Below are 16,652 nucleotides of genomic sequence, written 5' to 3'. Positions count from 1 at the left end.
TTTCTACTGTAGGCGGTAGGTACACTCCTCCGGAGGGTGTGTATGTTTATGGGGGGGAAGAGAGCCGGGGGGAAAGGATGTATCCCAGTCTCTGTGATCACCCTTATATAATAGATGGTCTCGGTGCAATGTAGCTACCAGAGCAGGTGCTCTCTGACGAGGAGACAGTAAAGTTAAAGGCACACGTGCGAAGCTGCAGGTCAGAAATATGGACTCCACTACTGAAGTACTGCAGGTGGAAGAAGAGGAAGTCAGCAGGACAAAACAAAGGATCGAGAAGAAACCAAGCAAAGATGTGAATCTTAGGAAAGCGCAGCTGGCTCTGGCTTGCTGCCTCATTTGTGTCATTGTTCAGGGAATATCTATGGTCTACTTATTTAGTGGACAGCGCAGGCCTGCAAAGGAAGCCGACTCCGCCGTTCAGGTAGGAAATGATTTGATTCTCTCATACAGAACTTTTCAGAATGGAAGGTTTTGTGCAAGAGCGATACATTTATGCTAGAGCTCACAGAGTGAAACACACTTCATAAAATAAAGAACCAAAGGGGGGGGGGGGGGGGGGGAGACAGCCACAGTGGCTGATATATTGGAAAAAAAAATCTGATGCCTGTGATTTCTTTTTAGTTTATTGTAACTTTTTAGTGTATCTGTTGAGCCTGCAATTTGAATAATCTAGTTTTAATTTAATTTAAATTTTAAAGTTATCAAATACTGTTTGAACCAAAATATTGTGTAAGATGATGCACAGTGGTTAAATAATGAAACCATATAAACACATAAACATGGGACCCCCTATCTGAGGATTTTCAGTGTCAGTATTCAGATATTGCCAGTGAAAATCCTTTTAACCACCATGGAGCTGTCCAGATAGTGCCGTGGTAAAATGTGAGCAAAACGTCTAACTATACATATGGCAGTGATATTCATCCATTATCGGTATAGCTATGCAGTTTAATTTAAGCCTACAGGAAACAGTTATATATTAAACCACTTACCTGTACCTATATCCCCAAAACTTACAAAAATTGCTAACAATTGTGAGCGCAAATTTGGCCGTGCTCCTAATTTGAGTGTGCAATTTAATTGAATACAAGCTAATTAGCACCAACAAGTGGCTTGTTAGCAACCAATTATTGGCACTAATTAGAATTAATTGAAATATACGCATGTAAATTTAGGCACAAGATCCACACCTAAATTTTACGCGAGAGCTCATAAAGGAGGCACAGACATGGTCATGAGTGGAATGGGGGCATTCCTAACATTTACCAGCGTTGTTATAGAATGAGGGGGATGGCATTTGCACCACATTTCAGTTGGTGCAAATGGCCGTGCATAGAGTTAGCTGCTATTCCCGGGCGTAAGCTGTATTCTATAAACCATGTCTAACTTTAAGCATGGTTTATAGCACTTTTTTCAGGGCCAATTTTTTTTTAGCGCCATATGTAGAATTCATCACATATTTTCTGAATATCGTAGCTGCAAATGTAGCCAGAGGTGGTGACCACATTGAAGTCGATGGACATAGACCGTATGCCAGAATTTGTATGAGAAGAGACTGGAAGACCTGAATATGTATACCCTAGAGGAGAGGGGGGACAGAGGAGATATGATACAGATGTTTAAATACTTGAAAGGCATTAATATAGAAACAAATATTTTTCCAGAGAAGGGGAAATGGTAAAACTACAGAACATAAATTGAGGTTGTGGGGTGGTAGACTTAGGAGTAATGTCAGCAAATTATTTTTTATGGAGAGGGTGGTTGATGCCTGGTATGCATTCCTGAGGGAGATGGTGTAGAAAAAAACTGCGGAATTTAAATCGGCATGGGATGAACACAGAGCATCTCTAATTAGAAAATGAATGGTTTAATAAAAGTTAAATGTTTGCATATGTGTTTGCATGTCAAGTGGTGCTTAGATGGTAACTCTGGCTGTATCAACTAAGGCTGGTGCTGGCCTGGCTTCTATGGTCTGAGTCCCACATATAGCAATTTAGGATGGGCTGGAGACAGCTTTGACGAAAACTCCAGTAATGTGGAATGTGAGGACAGTGCTGGGTAGACTTTTACGATCTTTGTCCCGCAAATGGCAAGACAGATTCAGATAGGCTGAAGTGAGCTTGACGGCAACTCCAGTAGTTGGAACGTAAGAACAGAGCTGGGAGGACTTCTACAGTCTATGTCCCAGTAACAGCAAAGAAAGACCATTACCAGGTATATAATACCACGTTTATTGTTGATTTAATCTTGATTGGTAATGAATGTGACTGTTGAGCAGACTGGATGGACCATTCAGGTCTTTATCTGCCATCTCTTATTATGTTACTATGTTACAGTTCAATATCTGGATGTCTCCATTTAAGTCCCCTGAGGCTAGTATTCTGTAAAGGATAATAGTGCTTTAGGGCATCTGAATATATATATTTAAACATATTGACTAGTGTTTCAAAATATGTGATCGCTGCTGAAAATTTACCTGATGGTGTTCATTGCCCATCCCTCATGAATATTACACATGTGCATGTGTTTAGAGGGGAAGAAAGGATACAGGTTTGATTTAGACATAAGTAAAGGATAACACATCTTAAACCCAGTGGGATTTACTGAAGGATATTATTTTTAGTGCATATTCAATGGCTCATCTTTGCAGTAAGTAGAGGTGTGTGGCCTGTGCTGTCATGCCAATGTTTACAAGGTATTCTGATGTACACAACATAAGTACAGCATTCCAGATTATGGAAAAAACAGCCTGGCTATGGTGTCTTCTGCAATATCATGTAGCAGGTGACTCTAATCAACCTTCAGCACCTGTGAGAGTTCTGGGGAATCGTGAAGGCAGGGGAAGGTGGCTTACACTATTCTGTCGGTATCCCATAACCACTTGGACCGTAGGACCGAAAGTCTGTGGACGTTGATGATATATCCTCAGAGAATGAAGGCTTGGTAATAATAGTAATTTGCAGTTGTAATAGTACATTTATATGTCAGAAAGACCTTTGAGATGGATGGTTTGGAGGCAGTTTTTCACTATAGTACACACAGCTTCCAAATGGGAAGGAAAAGAATATTATTTCCCAATTACAGTCGGGCCAAGTAGAATACTGGGATAAATCAATTAGATAGTCCAGACTAGCACTGGGGTTTAAAATGAATGTTGTCATGAATTCCATTGATTTGTTCTCTCATGCTGTATGCTTAAACAGTGTGTCTTCAGCGGAATGTGCTATCACTTGTAAAAAAATTATTTGCAGCTTGTGTCTAAGATATAAGCAGGCTTGTCAGTAAGAACACAGATGAAGAGAGATGTGTTATGGGTGAACAATTCAAGGAGGAATTCTAGACCGGGGGTTAATTTCAGCCTTGATCGAGATCATCAGAATAGCAATGTGCATATGTTAGCACATATTTGGTTTGTTAGTACACCTTAATAGTATTTAGGGGCCCCTTTTGAAAAAAAAAGCATTAAATATTGGGTTTAACAGGCTACAACGTGAGATTTTAACGTTTGTCAAGCTCCGAACCCACCTTCCATCAAGAAGGGTCATTACCACAAATTTTTGTTGCAGGTTGTGCATTAACATTGTAGTGCATGGTACCTGCACTTGGTTAATGCAGAAGCATGTAGTACCTCCTTTTTAGGAAGTGGTAAGTGATCGTGCATTAAATCTGCATTGTCCAGTTAGCATGCAGTACGTGTAACATACTAGCTGGCTAATGCTTCCATGCCCACTTTCTGCCCATGCCACACCCCTGACAGAAAAATGTGGTAATATGCGGAAACAGACAAACCACCAAAAAAAACCCCTTAACTGTAGCCTGTTTCAGCATGTTGACTCACAGTAATCCCATGATTCTATAAATATCGCCAAAAATTGCATGTGCAAATTTAGGCGCGTTCCATATTTGCACACACAATGTAATTGAATAATAAGCCAATTAGTGCCAATTATTTATTTATTTATTTATTTATTTATTTATTTATTGCATTTGTATCCCACATTTTCCCACCTATTTGCAGGCTCAATGTGGCTTGCATAGTACCATGATGGTGATCGCCAATTCCGGTAAGATGATTGAGTATATAAGTATTCAGGAGAGAGAGTTAAGTTTTGTCCAATTCTGGTAGTAGTTTCGATTGTGTTGAAGGGTTCAGGTGTTTAGGTTGGATCATTCTGGTATGCCTTTGTGAACAGGTTGGTTTTTAGCAATTTCCGGAAGTTTGTTAGGTCGTGCATTGTTTTCATGACGTTTGGAAGTACATTCCTTATTTGCGTGCTTATATAAGAGAAGCTGGATGCATATGTTGTTTTATATTTTAGTCCTTTGCAGCTGGGGTAGTGGAGATTCAGATATGTGTGTGCTGACCTTTTTGTGTTTTGGCTTTTTAACAAGCAGTTATTGGCAGTAATTAGATTTAATTGGGACCGTGTGTAAATTTAGTACGGGATCTGTGCCTGAAATTTATGTGCAGTCCAAAAAAGGGGGCATGGAAATGGGAGGGTCATGGGCATTGCGAAGTGAAACGGGGACATGGCTTCGAGTTACATGCTTAATTACAGAATAATGGTGCACATATGTTACCTCTGCCAGTCCTTTATAAGCATAGTTTATTTAACAGAGAACTACGACCCAATTGTGTCAATGTGTTAATAAAATCCTCTCAAATGAGCAAGAACCTCTGTGTGCATTTATGAAATGATGAAGCATCCTGAGCTTCCCACAGGGCCAGGGCATGCACCTAATTCCTCCAACTCCAGACCGATGGGGCTTCTGCAGATACCCAAGCCTGCAATATGCTTTTAATTGCCACTAACCTCAATTTTCAAAATAGAAGTTTCCCTTTCCCTCCCAGAGTCTCAATATTCACTTCCCCCAACAGATTAAATCTGAGGGACTCATATTTATTTATTTATTTATTTTATTTATTAGGATTTATTTACCACCTGTTTGAAGGAATTCACTCAAGGCAGTGTACAGCAAGAATAAGTCAATCATAAGCAACAATTACAGCAGTAAAAATATTCAAACAACTGTTCAAAGTATGGCATAGTATACTTACAGTGTCAACACAATACATAATAAAACATTTTAATAGACAGCATAGGGTGTAAACAAAGATGGAATATATAGGGGTCCTTTTATTAAGGTGTGCTGAAAAATGGCTTGCGGTAGTGTAGGCGCGGGTTTTGGGCGTGCGCCAATCCATTTTCCAGCACGCCTGTAAAAAAGCCCTTTTTAAATTTTTTGCCGAAAATGGACGTGCGGCAAAATCGAAATTGCCGTGCGTCCATTTTGGGTCTGAGACCTTACCACCAGCCATTGACCTAGCGGTAAAGTCTCATGCAGTAACCGGGCGGTAATGACCTATGTACGCCAAATGCCACTTGGCGCGCGTAGCTGACATCCGCCAGAAAATAAAATTACCACAAGGGCCACACAGTAGCTGTGTGGTAACTCCATTTTGGCGCATGTTGGGTGCGCGTAGACACTTATGCAGCTTAGTAAAAGGGCCCCATAGATAGATAAATGTGAGAGAGTAGATGGTATATGGGTACTCCCTCACTGTTGATACAGTTCAGCCACCTTGCAGTAGGTGGCACAAGTCTGCTGAGGCTGAACCTGAGACAGAGGAGGTGGGGCTCAGGCCAGGAGGGTGTTAAATTCCCTGAGCCAGAATTCAGGGAGGCCCCGATACAGAAGTTTCCAGGAGGGAGCTCAAGAAGTTGAGAGGACTCCACTTTAAGCTAGGCTGCAGTACAATAGGAGAGGATCAGGGAAGTAGTGTGTGATACTGGTTGAGTTCACTCCAGAAAAGCTGAACCTCCGCATGTAAATATTATGCACAGCTCCAAAAAGGGAGCGCAGCAATGGGAGGGTCATGGGGCGTTCCCGCAATTTATGCGTGCCGTTATAGAATAAGAGGGATATGTGCCTATTTTAGGCTCAAGGATCTACACCAAGGTCTAGTTGGTGTAAATTCTTACATCTAAAGTTAGGTGCAGTTCCCACCACTACACACTACTCTAAAAATGGCACCTAACTTTGAGCGTAGTTTATAGAATAGCACTTAGCGCAGATTTTTCCAGCACTGATTTTTCAGTGTCATTTATAGAATTTAGTCCCTTCTGTGCAAATGCATCTATCAGAGAGCCATTTTCATAAGGAAATTCAGTTATTGAATAGATTACAGCTGTTACAGAACACTGCAGCCACATTGATATTTGGCTGTAATAAATACGATCACGTGTCACCTATTTTGAGAGAACTTCATTGGTTGCCAGTGAAAGCGCGGGTGGACTTTAAAGTGGCCTGTTTTGTTTATAAGATCTTCACAGGTGATTGTCCAATTTCTTACAATCGGCTAATAATTTACCCTCTTAGTAGAACGACAGTTCACTCTACCTCTGTTTTTAAGATTAGGTTTTCCTTCTGTCAAAAATGTGTGTTATAAAAGTATACATGATAGTTCTTTGGCTTATCAGTCTTGTAAGATTTGGAATATTATTCCTGTCTTTATTCGAGCAATTATTTAAAGTTTAGGAAGGCTTTGAAGTCCTATATGTTCTGTAAACTGCTTTGATTCCTTAGTTGATTTAAACGGTATATATGCAACCGAATAGAACGGAATGGAATGGCTCTAAGATGCAAATCCTAACTCTGACTTGGATGTTTTTTTCAAAAATGCCCCTCCACATGTTTATCCCACATATATTTAAATTCTATCACCATTTTAATCTCTACCACCTCTCCTGGGAGGGCATTCCAGGCATCCACCACCCTCTCTGTGAAAAAGTACTTCCTGACTCTATCTGCTGTCATATAACTGAAAAGGTTATAATGCACATTGAAATATTTTTAGTAAAACAAATGTATAAAGTGAACCTTAAGTGTGAAAACCAGGGGGGAAAAGCCAGACAAACTGAAAATATGTGCCCTATTCACATTCCTAGGATAACAGGATGCTTCCTGACTTTTCTGAGAACAAAGTCCCAGTGGGTCTGAGTAAACTCTTAAGGGGTCCTTTTATTAAAGTGTGCTGAAAAATGGCCTGTGGTAGTGTAGATCCGTGTTTTGAGCGGTGCAGAATCATTTTTTAGCACACCTGTAAAAAGGCCTTTTTAAAATTTTTGCCGAAAATGGACGTGCGTCAAAATGAAAATTGCCACGCATCCATTTTCGGTCTGAGACCTTACTGCCAGCCATTGACCTAGCGGTAAAATCTCACATCGTAACCGGGCAGTAATGACCTACACGCATCACATGCCACTTGACACGCATAGCTGACGCGTGCCAGAAAATAATAAATATTTTTCGGACGTGTGTAGTGGACCCGCACCAAAAATGAAATTACCGCAAGAGCCACACGGTAGCCGGACAGTAACTCGGAATTGGTGCGCGTTGGGCACACATAGGCGCTTACGTGGATTAGTAAAAGGGCCCCTAAGTGTTTCAGTATACAAATTTCCATGATGTAATACCGAAATATGTTTTTTTAAAAACCTCAAGCTCACCAGCAAGTTTAAAATCTGTTTAAACTTGCATAGGCAATTTGAAAATACAAAAAACTTTGGAACATGTATATAACACAGATTCATTCATGTTTATACCTCTGACATCTTAATATATGGTGCTAGAGCACCAGTTTACAAACCTGTTTCTCCAGAACTCTTCATAGATCTGGTTATCTGGATGTCCACAGCAGGGGCGTAGCTACGGGTGGGCCTGGGTGGGCCCAGGCCCACCCAATTTCAGTCCAGGCCCGCCCAGCGCCAGCGCCAGCTCCCATTGCCGGCCACTGCTGCTTTTCCTGATGAGCAGCAGTGGCCGGCGCTACAAAAAGAAGAAGCGCTCAGCTGACTGAGCCGAGCGCCAACGCATCGCTAAGGAAGAGAAAAAAATGTTTTTAAAAAAATGGGGCACCGCAGGCAGCCTCGAACCATTGGCTGCTGGCTCTGTGCAGGCTCCTCCCGTCTCTTACATCACTGCCCTGTAGCGAAGCAGGGGCAGTGACGTAAGAGACGGAAGGAGCCTGCAGAGCCAGCAGCCAATGCTTCGAGGCTGCGTGCAGTGCCGCGTTTTTTTTAAAACATTTTTTTCTCTTCCTTAGCGACCCGTTGGCGCTCAGCTCAGTCAGCTGAGCGCTTCTTCTTTTTGTAGCGCCGGCCACTGCTGCTCATCAGGAAAAGCAGCAGTGGCCGGCAATGGGAGCTGGGGCTGGTGGGCCTGAATGGGAGAGGGAAAATGGATGGCAGGATGGGGGGAGAAAGAGGGAAAATGGAAGGATGAGGAGAGAAAGAGGGAAAACAGATGGGAGGATGGCAGAGAAAGAGGGAAAACAGATGGCAGGATGGGGAGAAAGAGGGAAAATGGAAGGATGGCGAGAGAAAGAGGGAAAACGGAAGGATGGGGAGAGAAAGAGGGAAAACAGATGGGAGGATGGCAGAGAAAGAGGGGAAACGGATGGATGGGGAGAGAGAGGGAAAACAGATGGCAGGATGGGGAGAAAGAGGGAAAATGGAAGGATGGCGAGAGAAAGAGGGAAAACAGATGGGAGGATGGCAGAGAAAGAGGGAAAACGGAAGGATGGGGAGAGAAAGAGGGAAAACAGATGGGAGGATGGCAGAGAAAGAGGGAAAATGGAAGGATGTGGAGAGAAAGAGGGAAGACGCTGGATGGAAGGGTAGGGAGAAAGAGGTGACACTGGATGGAAGGATGCAGAAAGAAAGAGGGGAGACTATTGGAAGGATGGGGAGAGAGAGGGGAGACACTGGAAGGATGGGGAGAGAAAGAGGAGAGGCTGCATGGAAAGGGGGAGTAGTGAAAGATTGGAGAATAAGAGGAAGGGGCATGGGGAGAACAAGGGTGAGAAAAAGATGAAAAGCCATAAGTAGATGAAGGAAATTAAAGAATGGATAGTAAGAATGAATTAAATCTGGACACAGAGAGAGGGAGAAAAATATTGAAGAAAGCAAAGAAAAAGGAGAGAAAAATGACAAATGGCCAGGAAACCCTGGCAGAAGAGTTAAGCGAAAACGAAGGAAAGCAGAATCTAGAGACTGGAGCAACACAATGAGAAAAAGTAAATGGCCATACAACAAAGGTAAAGAAAATAATTTTATTTTAAATTTAGGATAAAGTAATATAGTGTTAATAAAGTTTCAGAGACCAATACTTCCTTCCTTAGGTCAGGAGAGGATACCGTAACAGCATTGTACTGACCTGAGGCAGGAGGTTTTGGCCTCTGAAAGCTCACTGAAAAGGATTAGGCTATTAAATAAATTGTCTGAAATCTGATGCACTGAAAAGCAGCACTTTACCCTGTGTGACAAATGCATCTGAGTGTGACTACATTTTGCTGGAGGGGGGGGGGGGGGGTAGAGAGAAAATTTTGTGCCCACCCACTTTGGGTTCAGGCCCACCCAAAATTGGCAGTCTGGCTACGCCACTGGTCCACAGTGATTTTTCATGAGATATGTGTCCTTGTAGGTTGTCCGAGTAGCAGCTTCATGCGTGCATTCTGTTTATTGAAAGTTTTAAACAAAACATTACAAACCAGTAATGCTTTAAGCAATATTCAACCATCACAATTACAGTGGCAAGATAAAATATTTGAGTAGAAATATATTCCCATTCTCCCAAACTATCCCCAATATCCCATATTCCAAAAACTTTTTTAATCGTAAGATCAAAGACCTTGGCTCATAGTCCCAGATCTAAGCTACTAACCCACCCTTTTCTCAGTTCCGTTCCTGAAACCTTTCTCCCCACCCCCAAACTGTCAATATTTTAAAATGCTCTTCTAATAGGCAAGCAGACTGCAGTTTTCCCCACTCAGTGGCCAATGCAGAAAGCCGTGCGCATGTGCCGATGGCTGAAGCACACGGCTGCTAACTCGAAGGTAATGAGAAAGTTTTGCCCACCAATGCAGTAAGCTGATCATTTGCAATTTGAAGCCCATAGAACTTATGTGATAATCAGGTTAAGTCTAACGGATGTACACAAGGTTTAATGCTAAGGCCATCTTGTATTGTGCACATGTCCGAGGAAAATGAAAGTGTTGGTACACATCTGCACATGTACTGGAATATTCTTGTGTAGATAAATATCAGCCTCACTAAAAATTCTGTAAAAATGTTTGCGATATCGATATTTATGCACAGAACAACATTTCTGTACATACACGGATACAGTTTTTGTTCTTAGACCTGTGCACAGAACCATCACCTCCTGTTCTGTCTTTAAAAGCTGCAGGTATTGTTACGCTTGCAGCAAAAAGAAAAAAAATGCCATTAAATCCTCTCAACTGACCTTTCTATTCCTCCTCAGACCCAGCGTTCAAGTCTATCATTATGCTTATCTTAAAGTCTTTCATGTACTTCTCTGCATTACAGCCAACTAGCTAATAGCCTCACTACCATTCATTTTAATATGCAGTGCACCAGTGTCCTGTGTCTGGATTTGTGCAGTGTTATCTTCTGTAAGAAACACTTCCCTGCATGATGCAGCCATAAAAATGTACTCAGATGTCTTGATAACCATTCACTTCTCTCCACACCTGCATCCGCTTCTAAATTAATTAAGGAAAGACTCCAAACACTTTGTTAAGACAGCACAGTACAACACCTACAGAAAATGTCTTGGCAATTGATTTTAATGAATGACTAACTTAGCATGGAATTCACTAGCAGAGGAAGGGATCAAGTATCTCAGGCCACAATGTTTTGCATACTGTGGGATAAATCGATGTGGGCTGATTCTAATCTCTGTTTGGTTAGGCTGCTTCAGGAGAAGCATGGTGTAGAGTAGATTTATCAGTACTCTGGTACCCTCTGCTTTAGAAACTCGAGAAAAACCAAAAGGAATTATGTAGCCATTGTAAAAAGATGACTAAAGTGTCCAGAAGCAAAAAATGATGTTTTAAAGAATTCGGTTAGAGAAAACAATTTGTAATGTAGCAGTCCAAACGCCATCCTTTTATGTGAAAAAAATTAAAAAGTTGCAGAAATTCATACGTAACTTTGTCACTCTGCTTATGGACCCATGACATGAAAAATCAGCTACTCTCAATATTTTGGATCTGAAACTTTATTCACCTTTTCCCAAAGACAGTCACATATATTCAAGCTGGGATAAATATTAGGACACTCTCCAGCTGATTTTTGAAAGAGATTGCCGCCCATCTTCTGACACAAATCGGGAGATGGCCGGCGATCTCCTGAAGTCGGTCAAATCGGTATAATCGAAAGCCGATTTTGGCCGGCTCCAACTGCTTTCCGTAAGAGCAGGGTTTGTTTGTGCACTGTTCTCTGAGTATTGGGAGTGAATAGCAAATGAACTCATTTACATCCATTTGACTACATTTAAATACAATTTGTGTTAATCTTTGGCATGGCCATTGCTTCCAGCCCTCTGAACATTCTACGCAGATTAACGTCGGTGCTAGTCCAGCATTAATCAGCTCTAGCGCCAGCATTAGGTTCTGAGCATCGGCCCAAGTGATTTCAGAGGGGCATGGTAGGGGTGTGCCCTGGGTATGCCTTGGGCAGGACAAAAATCTACACATGTATTCTGTCAGGTTTTACTTCAACTCAAAGGGGTTTTATGAGGGATTTGAGGAGTAACCAGAAGGAAACAGGAGGTGATAGTGACTCTGTTTAAGTCTCTGGTGATACCTCATTTAGAGTACTGTGTACAATTCTGGAGACTGCAACTTAAAAAAGATATAAACAGGATAGAGACAGTCCAGGTGGTGGCTACTAAAATGGTCAGTGGTCTTTGGCATAAAGTGTTTTGGGACAGATTTAAAAATCTCAATATATGTATACTTTGAAAAATGGCAGAAGAAGAGAAACATGATAGAGATGTTCAAATACCTCCATGGCATAAATGCACAGGAGGTGAGTCACTTTCAATTGAGAGGAAGCACTGGAACGAGGGGGTGTAGGATGAAGGTGAAAGGGTTAGACTCAGAAGTACTTCATCATAGAAAGAATGCTGAATTCGTGGAATTACATCCTGATGTAGATGAAGACTGTATCTGAATTAAAAAAAATTTAGGGCACATTCATAGGATCTCTAAGGAAGCAGAAAGGATAGTAGATGGCTTGGATGGGCAGAGTGGATAGGTTTAGCTGCTTTCATTTTTCTCTGTTTCTGTGTTTCTAAGAAAATAATTCTGCTTAATCCTCCATGTTTATTTCTGCATCCAAAATAAAGCTAAATTGAAATTGCAGGATTACTACCTCACTGGCAGCACATAGACATGTAGGTTTGTAAAGTGCAGGGCCGGTCTTGGGCAGAGGCGACCAAGGCGGCTGCATAGGGCCCCGTGCTTAGAGGGGGCCCCGCGCAGCGCGCCTCAACTCTGCCTCACTCCGACCGACCCCTGCTCGGACGACTGCATAATGATCCCGCTCGGCCGCCACCGCTCCGCTCCTGCCACGTTGTGGCATGATGCCCACCCTCCGCTGAGCCCGCCGTCAGCAGCCTCCTGCCTCCCTGGACCCCGACAGTTGCACCGACGGCCCCAACAGACAGTTGCAGCGCCAGCACGATGGTCCCGGCTCCCGACAGAGAGTTGCAGCGACGGCTCACCCCAGCATTTCACTTCCCGCTCAATGTCCCGCCTTCTGATGAGGTATTTCCTGTTTGGCGGGCAGGAGTCACTGAGCGGGAAAGCTGCCTGGAGCCTGGTCGGAGGTGAGCCGGTGTGCGAGTGAGTGTGACTTAAAAATAAATAAAGACAGTCAAGTGGAGCTCGAGCTGGAGCAAGTTTGTGCCACTGCCATTCAAAGGCAAGCCAGGTATGATGATAACTTTTCTTATAAGGAAGAAGAAAGTTTCAAACCCCTTTTGTGCCATTTTAAAGGTAAATACTATTGCAGTAGTCTATTATTCTCCCATCAGTGATTAAGTCAAAATTCAGTGTTTTATGAAGGGCAGTGACAGGAAAAGATCAAGAGGTTAGCTAAAGTGGTGCGTGAATGTGAGGGGTGGGGACAGGGGCAAGTGGAGAGGGCTAGTAGTGTCAGACTTAATTTGCCCAAAGTTATTGAAAACCTTAAGAATCCCAAGTGGGCAGACTAAAAATTGTCCATCTAAAGGTACTTATCTTGCTAAGCTGGCCAGATCATGTGTATTTAGGAGAATTTGAGTTTCCAAAGCAAATAGCATTGTAACCTCAAGAAAGAGGGGCATTTCTCTAAGCATGTTCAGCTTAGGAGAGGAAAAGAGCACATATAAAATCCATTTCCAAGGAACCTTTTTAAATTGAAAAATAGGGGAATTTGAAAGTACTGGATCTTTTCTTAGTATTTTTCCTTTATTCTCCTTTGTTATTGTCGCATTCTCGAGGGCCTTGGCATTCTGTCAGGTCCTCGAGGCAGGACTGGAGTTCGTGAGCCCTTGGGCCACTGCCGAGCAGCGGCAGTGGCAGGCAAGACCACCTGGGAACTGGATACACCGAAGAGCAGTACTGGAACTCTGGACTGGAGTAGTACAAGGCAGGCAACTAGAACAGACGAAACAGGAACAGCTTCACCTGCACTTAGCCACCATTCCTCCGGAGTTGAACTCCGAAGTGCAGGTGGCCGGCAGGACTTGCAGGATAAGGCAGGAACTGAATATCCAGAGGACCCACCCTGGGTCGAGGAAACATGAGGGAGACTAGACTAGGAACTACACTCAGACAGTGTGCTGCTGCACAGCCACTAGCAAGACCCAGAAGACAGACCAAGGAACACAAGGCATAGAGAAGCTAGCGGAACAAGGACTAGGGCAGCAAACACACTAGGTAGAACGGGGATCCGGGAATACCCACAGGATAAACCCTCTAGCTAGGTGGAGACAGGATACAGGAATAATCACCCAGGAAATACACACTAGCTAGACAGATACAGGATTCAGGCTATACACACAGGATATACAAGCAGGGTAGGCACACAGGCTAGGCAAGGCAGGACTCAGGGTAAAGAGAGCAAACCAGGAATAACATGCCAAGGGTCTTGGGCAGGCAGCAGAGCAAACAGAGTAACCAGGAATAACAGGCCAAGGGTTTGAAGCCACAGCCGTTCCACACACTGACTGGGGAACTCACAAAGGCTGAGACTTCACATACAGACAGAGAACAAACCCAGACAAGGGCTTCACCCCAACCCAGGGTAAGCCAGGAAGGACCCGCAGTCCACAGATACACAGTGGCAGGGAGGAACCCCCCACAGGAAGACAACAAACACAGAGTGAAGCTGGGCTGGAACCCAGAGAAAGGCTAAGCAGTAGTGCAGCAGACACTTAGTAACCTGACCTGGCCTAAGAGCATAACACTTATGCAAAGGCCCTGACTGCAAGCACAGCACTTCCTTATGAAGGCTCTCACTGATGAGTCACCAGCAGCAGGACAGAAGCAGGAAGTACACTGACCCCAAAGAGAGGCTTTACACACATAGGAAGTGAGCCCACAGGAAAGACAAGCAGGAGCCATCTTGGAAGCTGGCACAGAGCTGGTGGCAGCCATCTTAGATGCTGGCTCCCTAGAGAGACATAGCCCACACAGGTGAGGTCTAGTGAAGCAATCAGGTTCATGCTGGAAGCAGCCAGCACACCAGAACAGAGACAAGACTAACACAAAAACAGACAGAAGCCAGCAGAGCTGCTGACCCCCAGAAAGAAGGTAAGGCTGAGGGTGGTCACGGCCACAGACGTGACAGTTATGAGAATTGGAACTACTAATTGTAGTGCACTTGAACTGAATTTCTGGGGAGGGGGGGGTTCATGATAGCATTGGGCTTATTATTTCAATCAGTTTTTTTTGTACAAGTTGTACAAGTTTAGCTTCATTTGTCTTTATTTGAAATTGCATAAATAAAAAATTTTCTAAAAATGGAATAATCTTATCAATGGGGTGGAGCTAGGGGGCGGAGCTGTGGTGGGGTGGGGCTAGGGTGGGGAGGGGCTAGGATGGGGCCCCACCAAATTGGTCTGCACAGGGCCCCACACTTGCTAAGACTGGCCCTGGTAAAGTGGGACAGCTATATATAGAAACGGAATCATGTGCACATGGAAGTTGTAAAATCAGCACTTCCACATGGAAACTACCAGATTCGTGATGTTCTTTTTCTCAATATTTATTTGTAAACTGGCTCCTCCCACTGTCCTAATTCTATGAAAAATGGCCTGTGCTAGTGTAGGCACGTGTTTGGACGTGCACAGATTCATTTTTCAGCGCACCAGTGAAAAATGCATTTTTTTAAATTTTTGGCTGAAAATGGACATGCGGCGAAATGAAAATTTGACGTGCATCCATTTTGGGTCTGAGACCTTACCATCACCCATTCACTTAGCAGTAAGGTCTCACGCGTTAACTGGGTGGTAATGGTCAATGCGCGTACGATGACTTTTACCATCTGGTTAGCGCCGCGTGCCGGAAAATAAAAATTATTTTCCGGCGCGCATAGGGGATGCACATAAAAAATGAAATTACCGCCCAGGCCATGTTGTAGCCGGGCAGTAATTTGAAATTGATGCACGTTTGGCATGCGTCGGCACCTATGCGGCTTAGTAAAAGGGCCCCTAAAAGCCGCCAAAAATTGTGCACACAAATTTGGGTGTGTGCCCATACAATTTAATTAAATAATGAATCAATTAGTGCCAATAATTGGCTTTTTAAGAAGCAATTATTAGTGCTAATTGAAATCAATTAACATGTACGCACATAAATTTCGGTGCGTGATCCATGACTAAATTTTACACACATCCCGGAAAAGGGGTGCAGAAATGGGAGGGTCATGGGTGTTTTAGGGCGGAGCATGGACGTGGATTCGAGTTACGTGTGCAATAGAATAAGGGTGTTCTGTGCATAAATTTAGGCAGGGGCAATTTGCACCACATTTTCATTGGTGCAAATGGACACGCTTAAATTTATGTGTGATCTCTGTGCTTAAGCACTGTTCTATAAACCATACCTAACTTTAGTCACAGCTTATAGAATAGTGCTTAAGCATTTTTTGGTGCCAATTTTTTAGGTGTGATTTATAGAATTCACCCCTGTACATGCAGGCAAATATATGTGCTCTCCTACACATCGTTTGTAAAATACAGCCTATTTAATTTAGCCTGGAAGAACCCTGGTTGTGGAGTCTGGATAAAGCTCTCATATTGTTTTATGTGATACTAGTAAAAAAGGCCCGTTTCAGAGACAAATGAAACGGGCGCTAGCAAGGTTTTCCTCGGAGTGTGTATGTTTGGGAGAGTGTATGTGAGAGTGACTGTTTGAGAGTCAGAGTGAAAGTGTGAGTGTGTGAGAGAGAGTGAGTCTGGGTGTGAGTGTGAGAATGAGAGTGTGTGCAAGTGTGTATGTGAGACACAGTGTGATAGAGAGTGTGTGTGTGTGGCCATCCATGCTCCTCTGTCCCCTGCCCCCTCCATTCATCCCTTTCCAGCATTTCCCCTTTCCCTGAGCCCTGCCGTCCCAATCCATGGCCATCCATGTTACTTTGAGGCTTATTTTCAAAGCACTTAGCCTCCCAAAGTTCCATAGAAACATATGGAACTTAGCCTCCCAAAGTGCTTTGAAAATATGCCTCTCTGTCACCTGCCCCCTCCATTCATCCCTATCCAGCATTTGCCCTCTCTGCCTGAGGCCTGCCCTGCAA

General features: G+C 43.3%; 1 protein-coding gene across 1 annotated transcript in view; it reads left to right on the top strand.

Annotated features, from left to right (window-relative positions):
- The first annotated feature begins 208 nt into the window (after positions 1-208).
- TNFSF15 (TNF superfamily member 15) overlaps positions 209-16,652 on the top strand; it is a 49,392-nt gene continuing 32,948 nt past the window's right edge. Inside the window, exon 1 of the mRNA XM_030206822.1 lies at positions 209-424. Within this exon, the coding sequence (XP_030062682.1) occupies positions 209-424 (216 nt within the window). The remainder of the gene's footprint in view (positions 425-16,652) is intronic.

Source organism: Microcaecilia unicolor, chromosome 6, assembly GCF_901765095.1.
Source record: "Microcaecilia unicolor chromosome 6, aMicUni1.1, whole genome shotgun sequence".
Lineage (NCBI taxonomy): Eukaryota > Metazoa > Chordata > Amphibia > Gymnophiona > Siphonopidae > Microcaecilia > Microcaecilia unicolor.
This window is presented reverse-complemented; position numbering and strand designations above follow the sequence as displayed.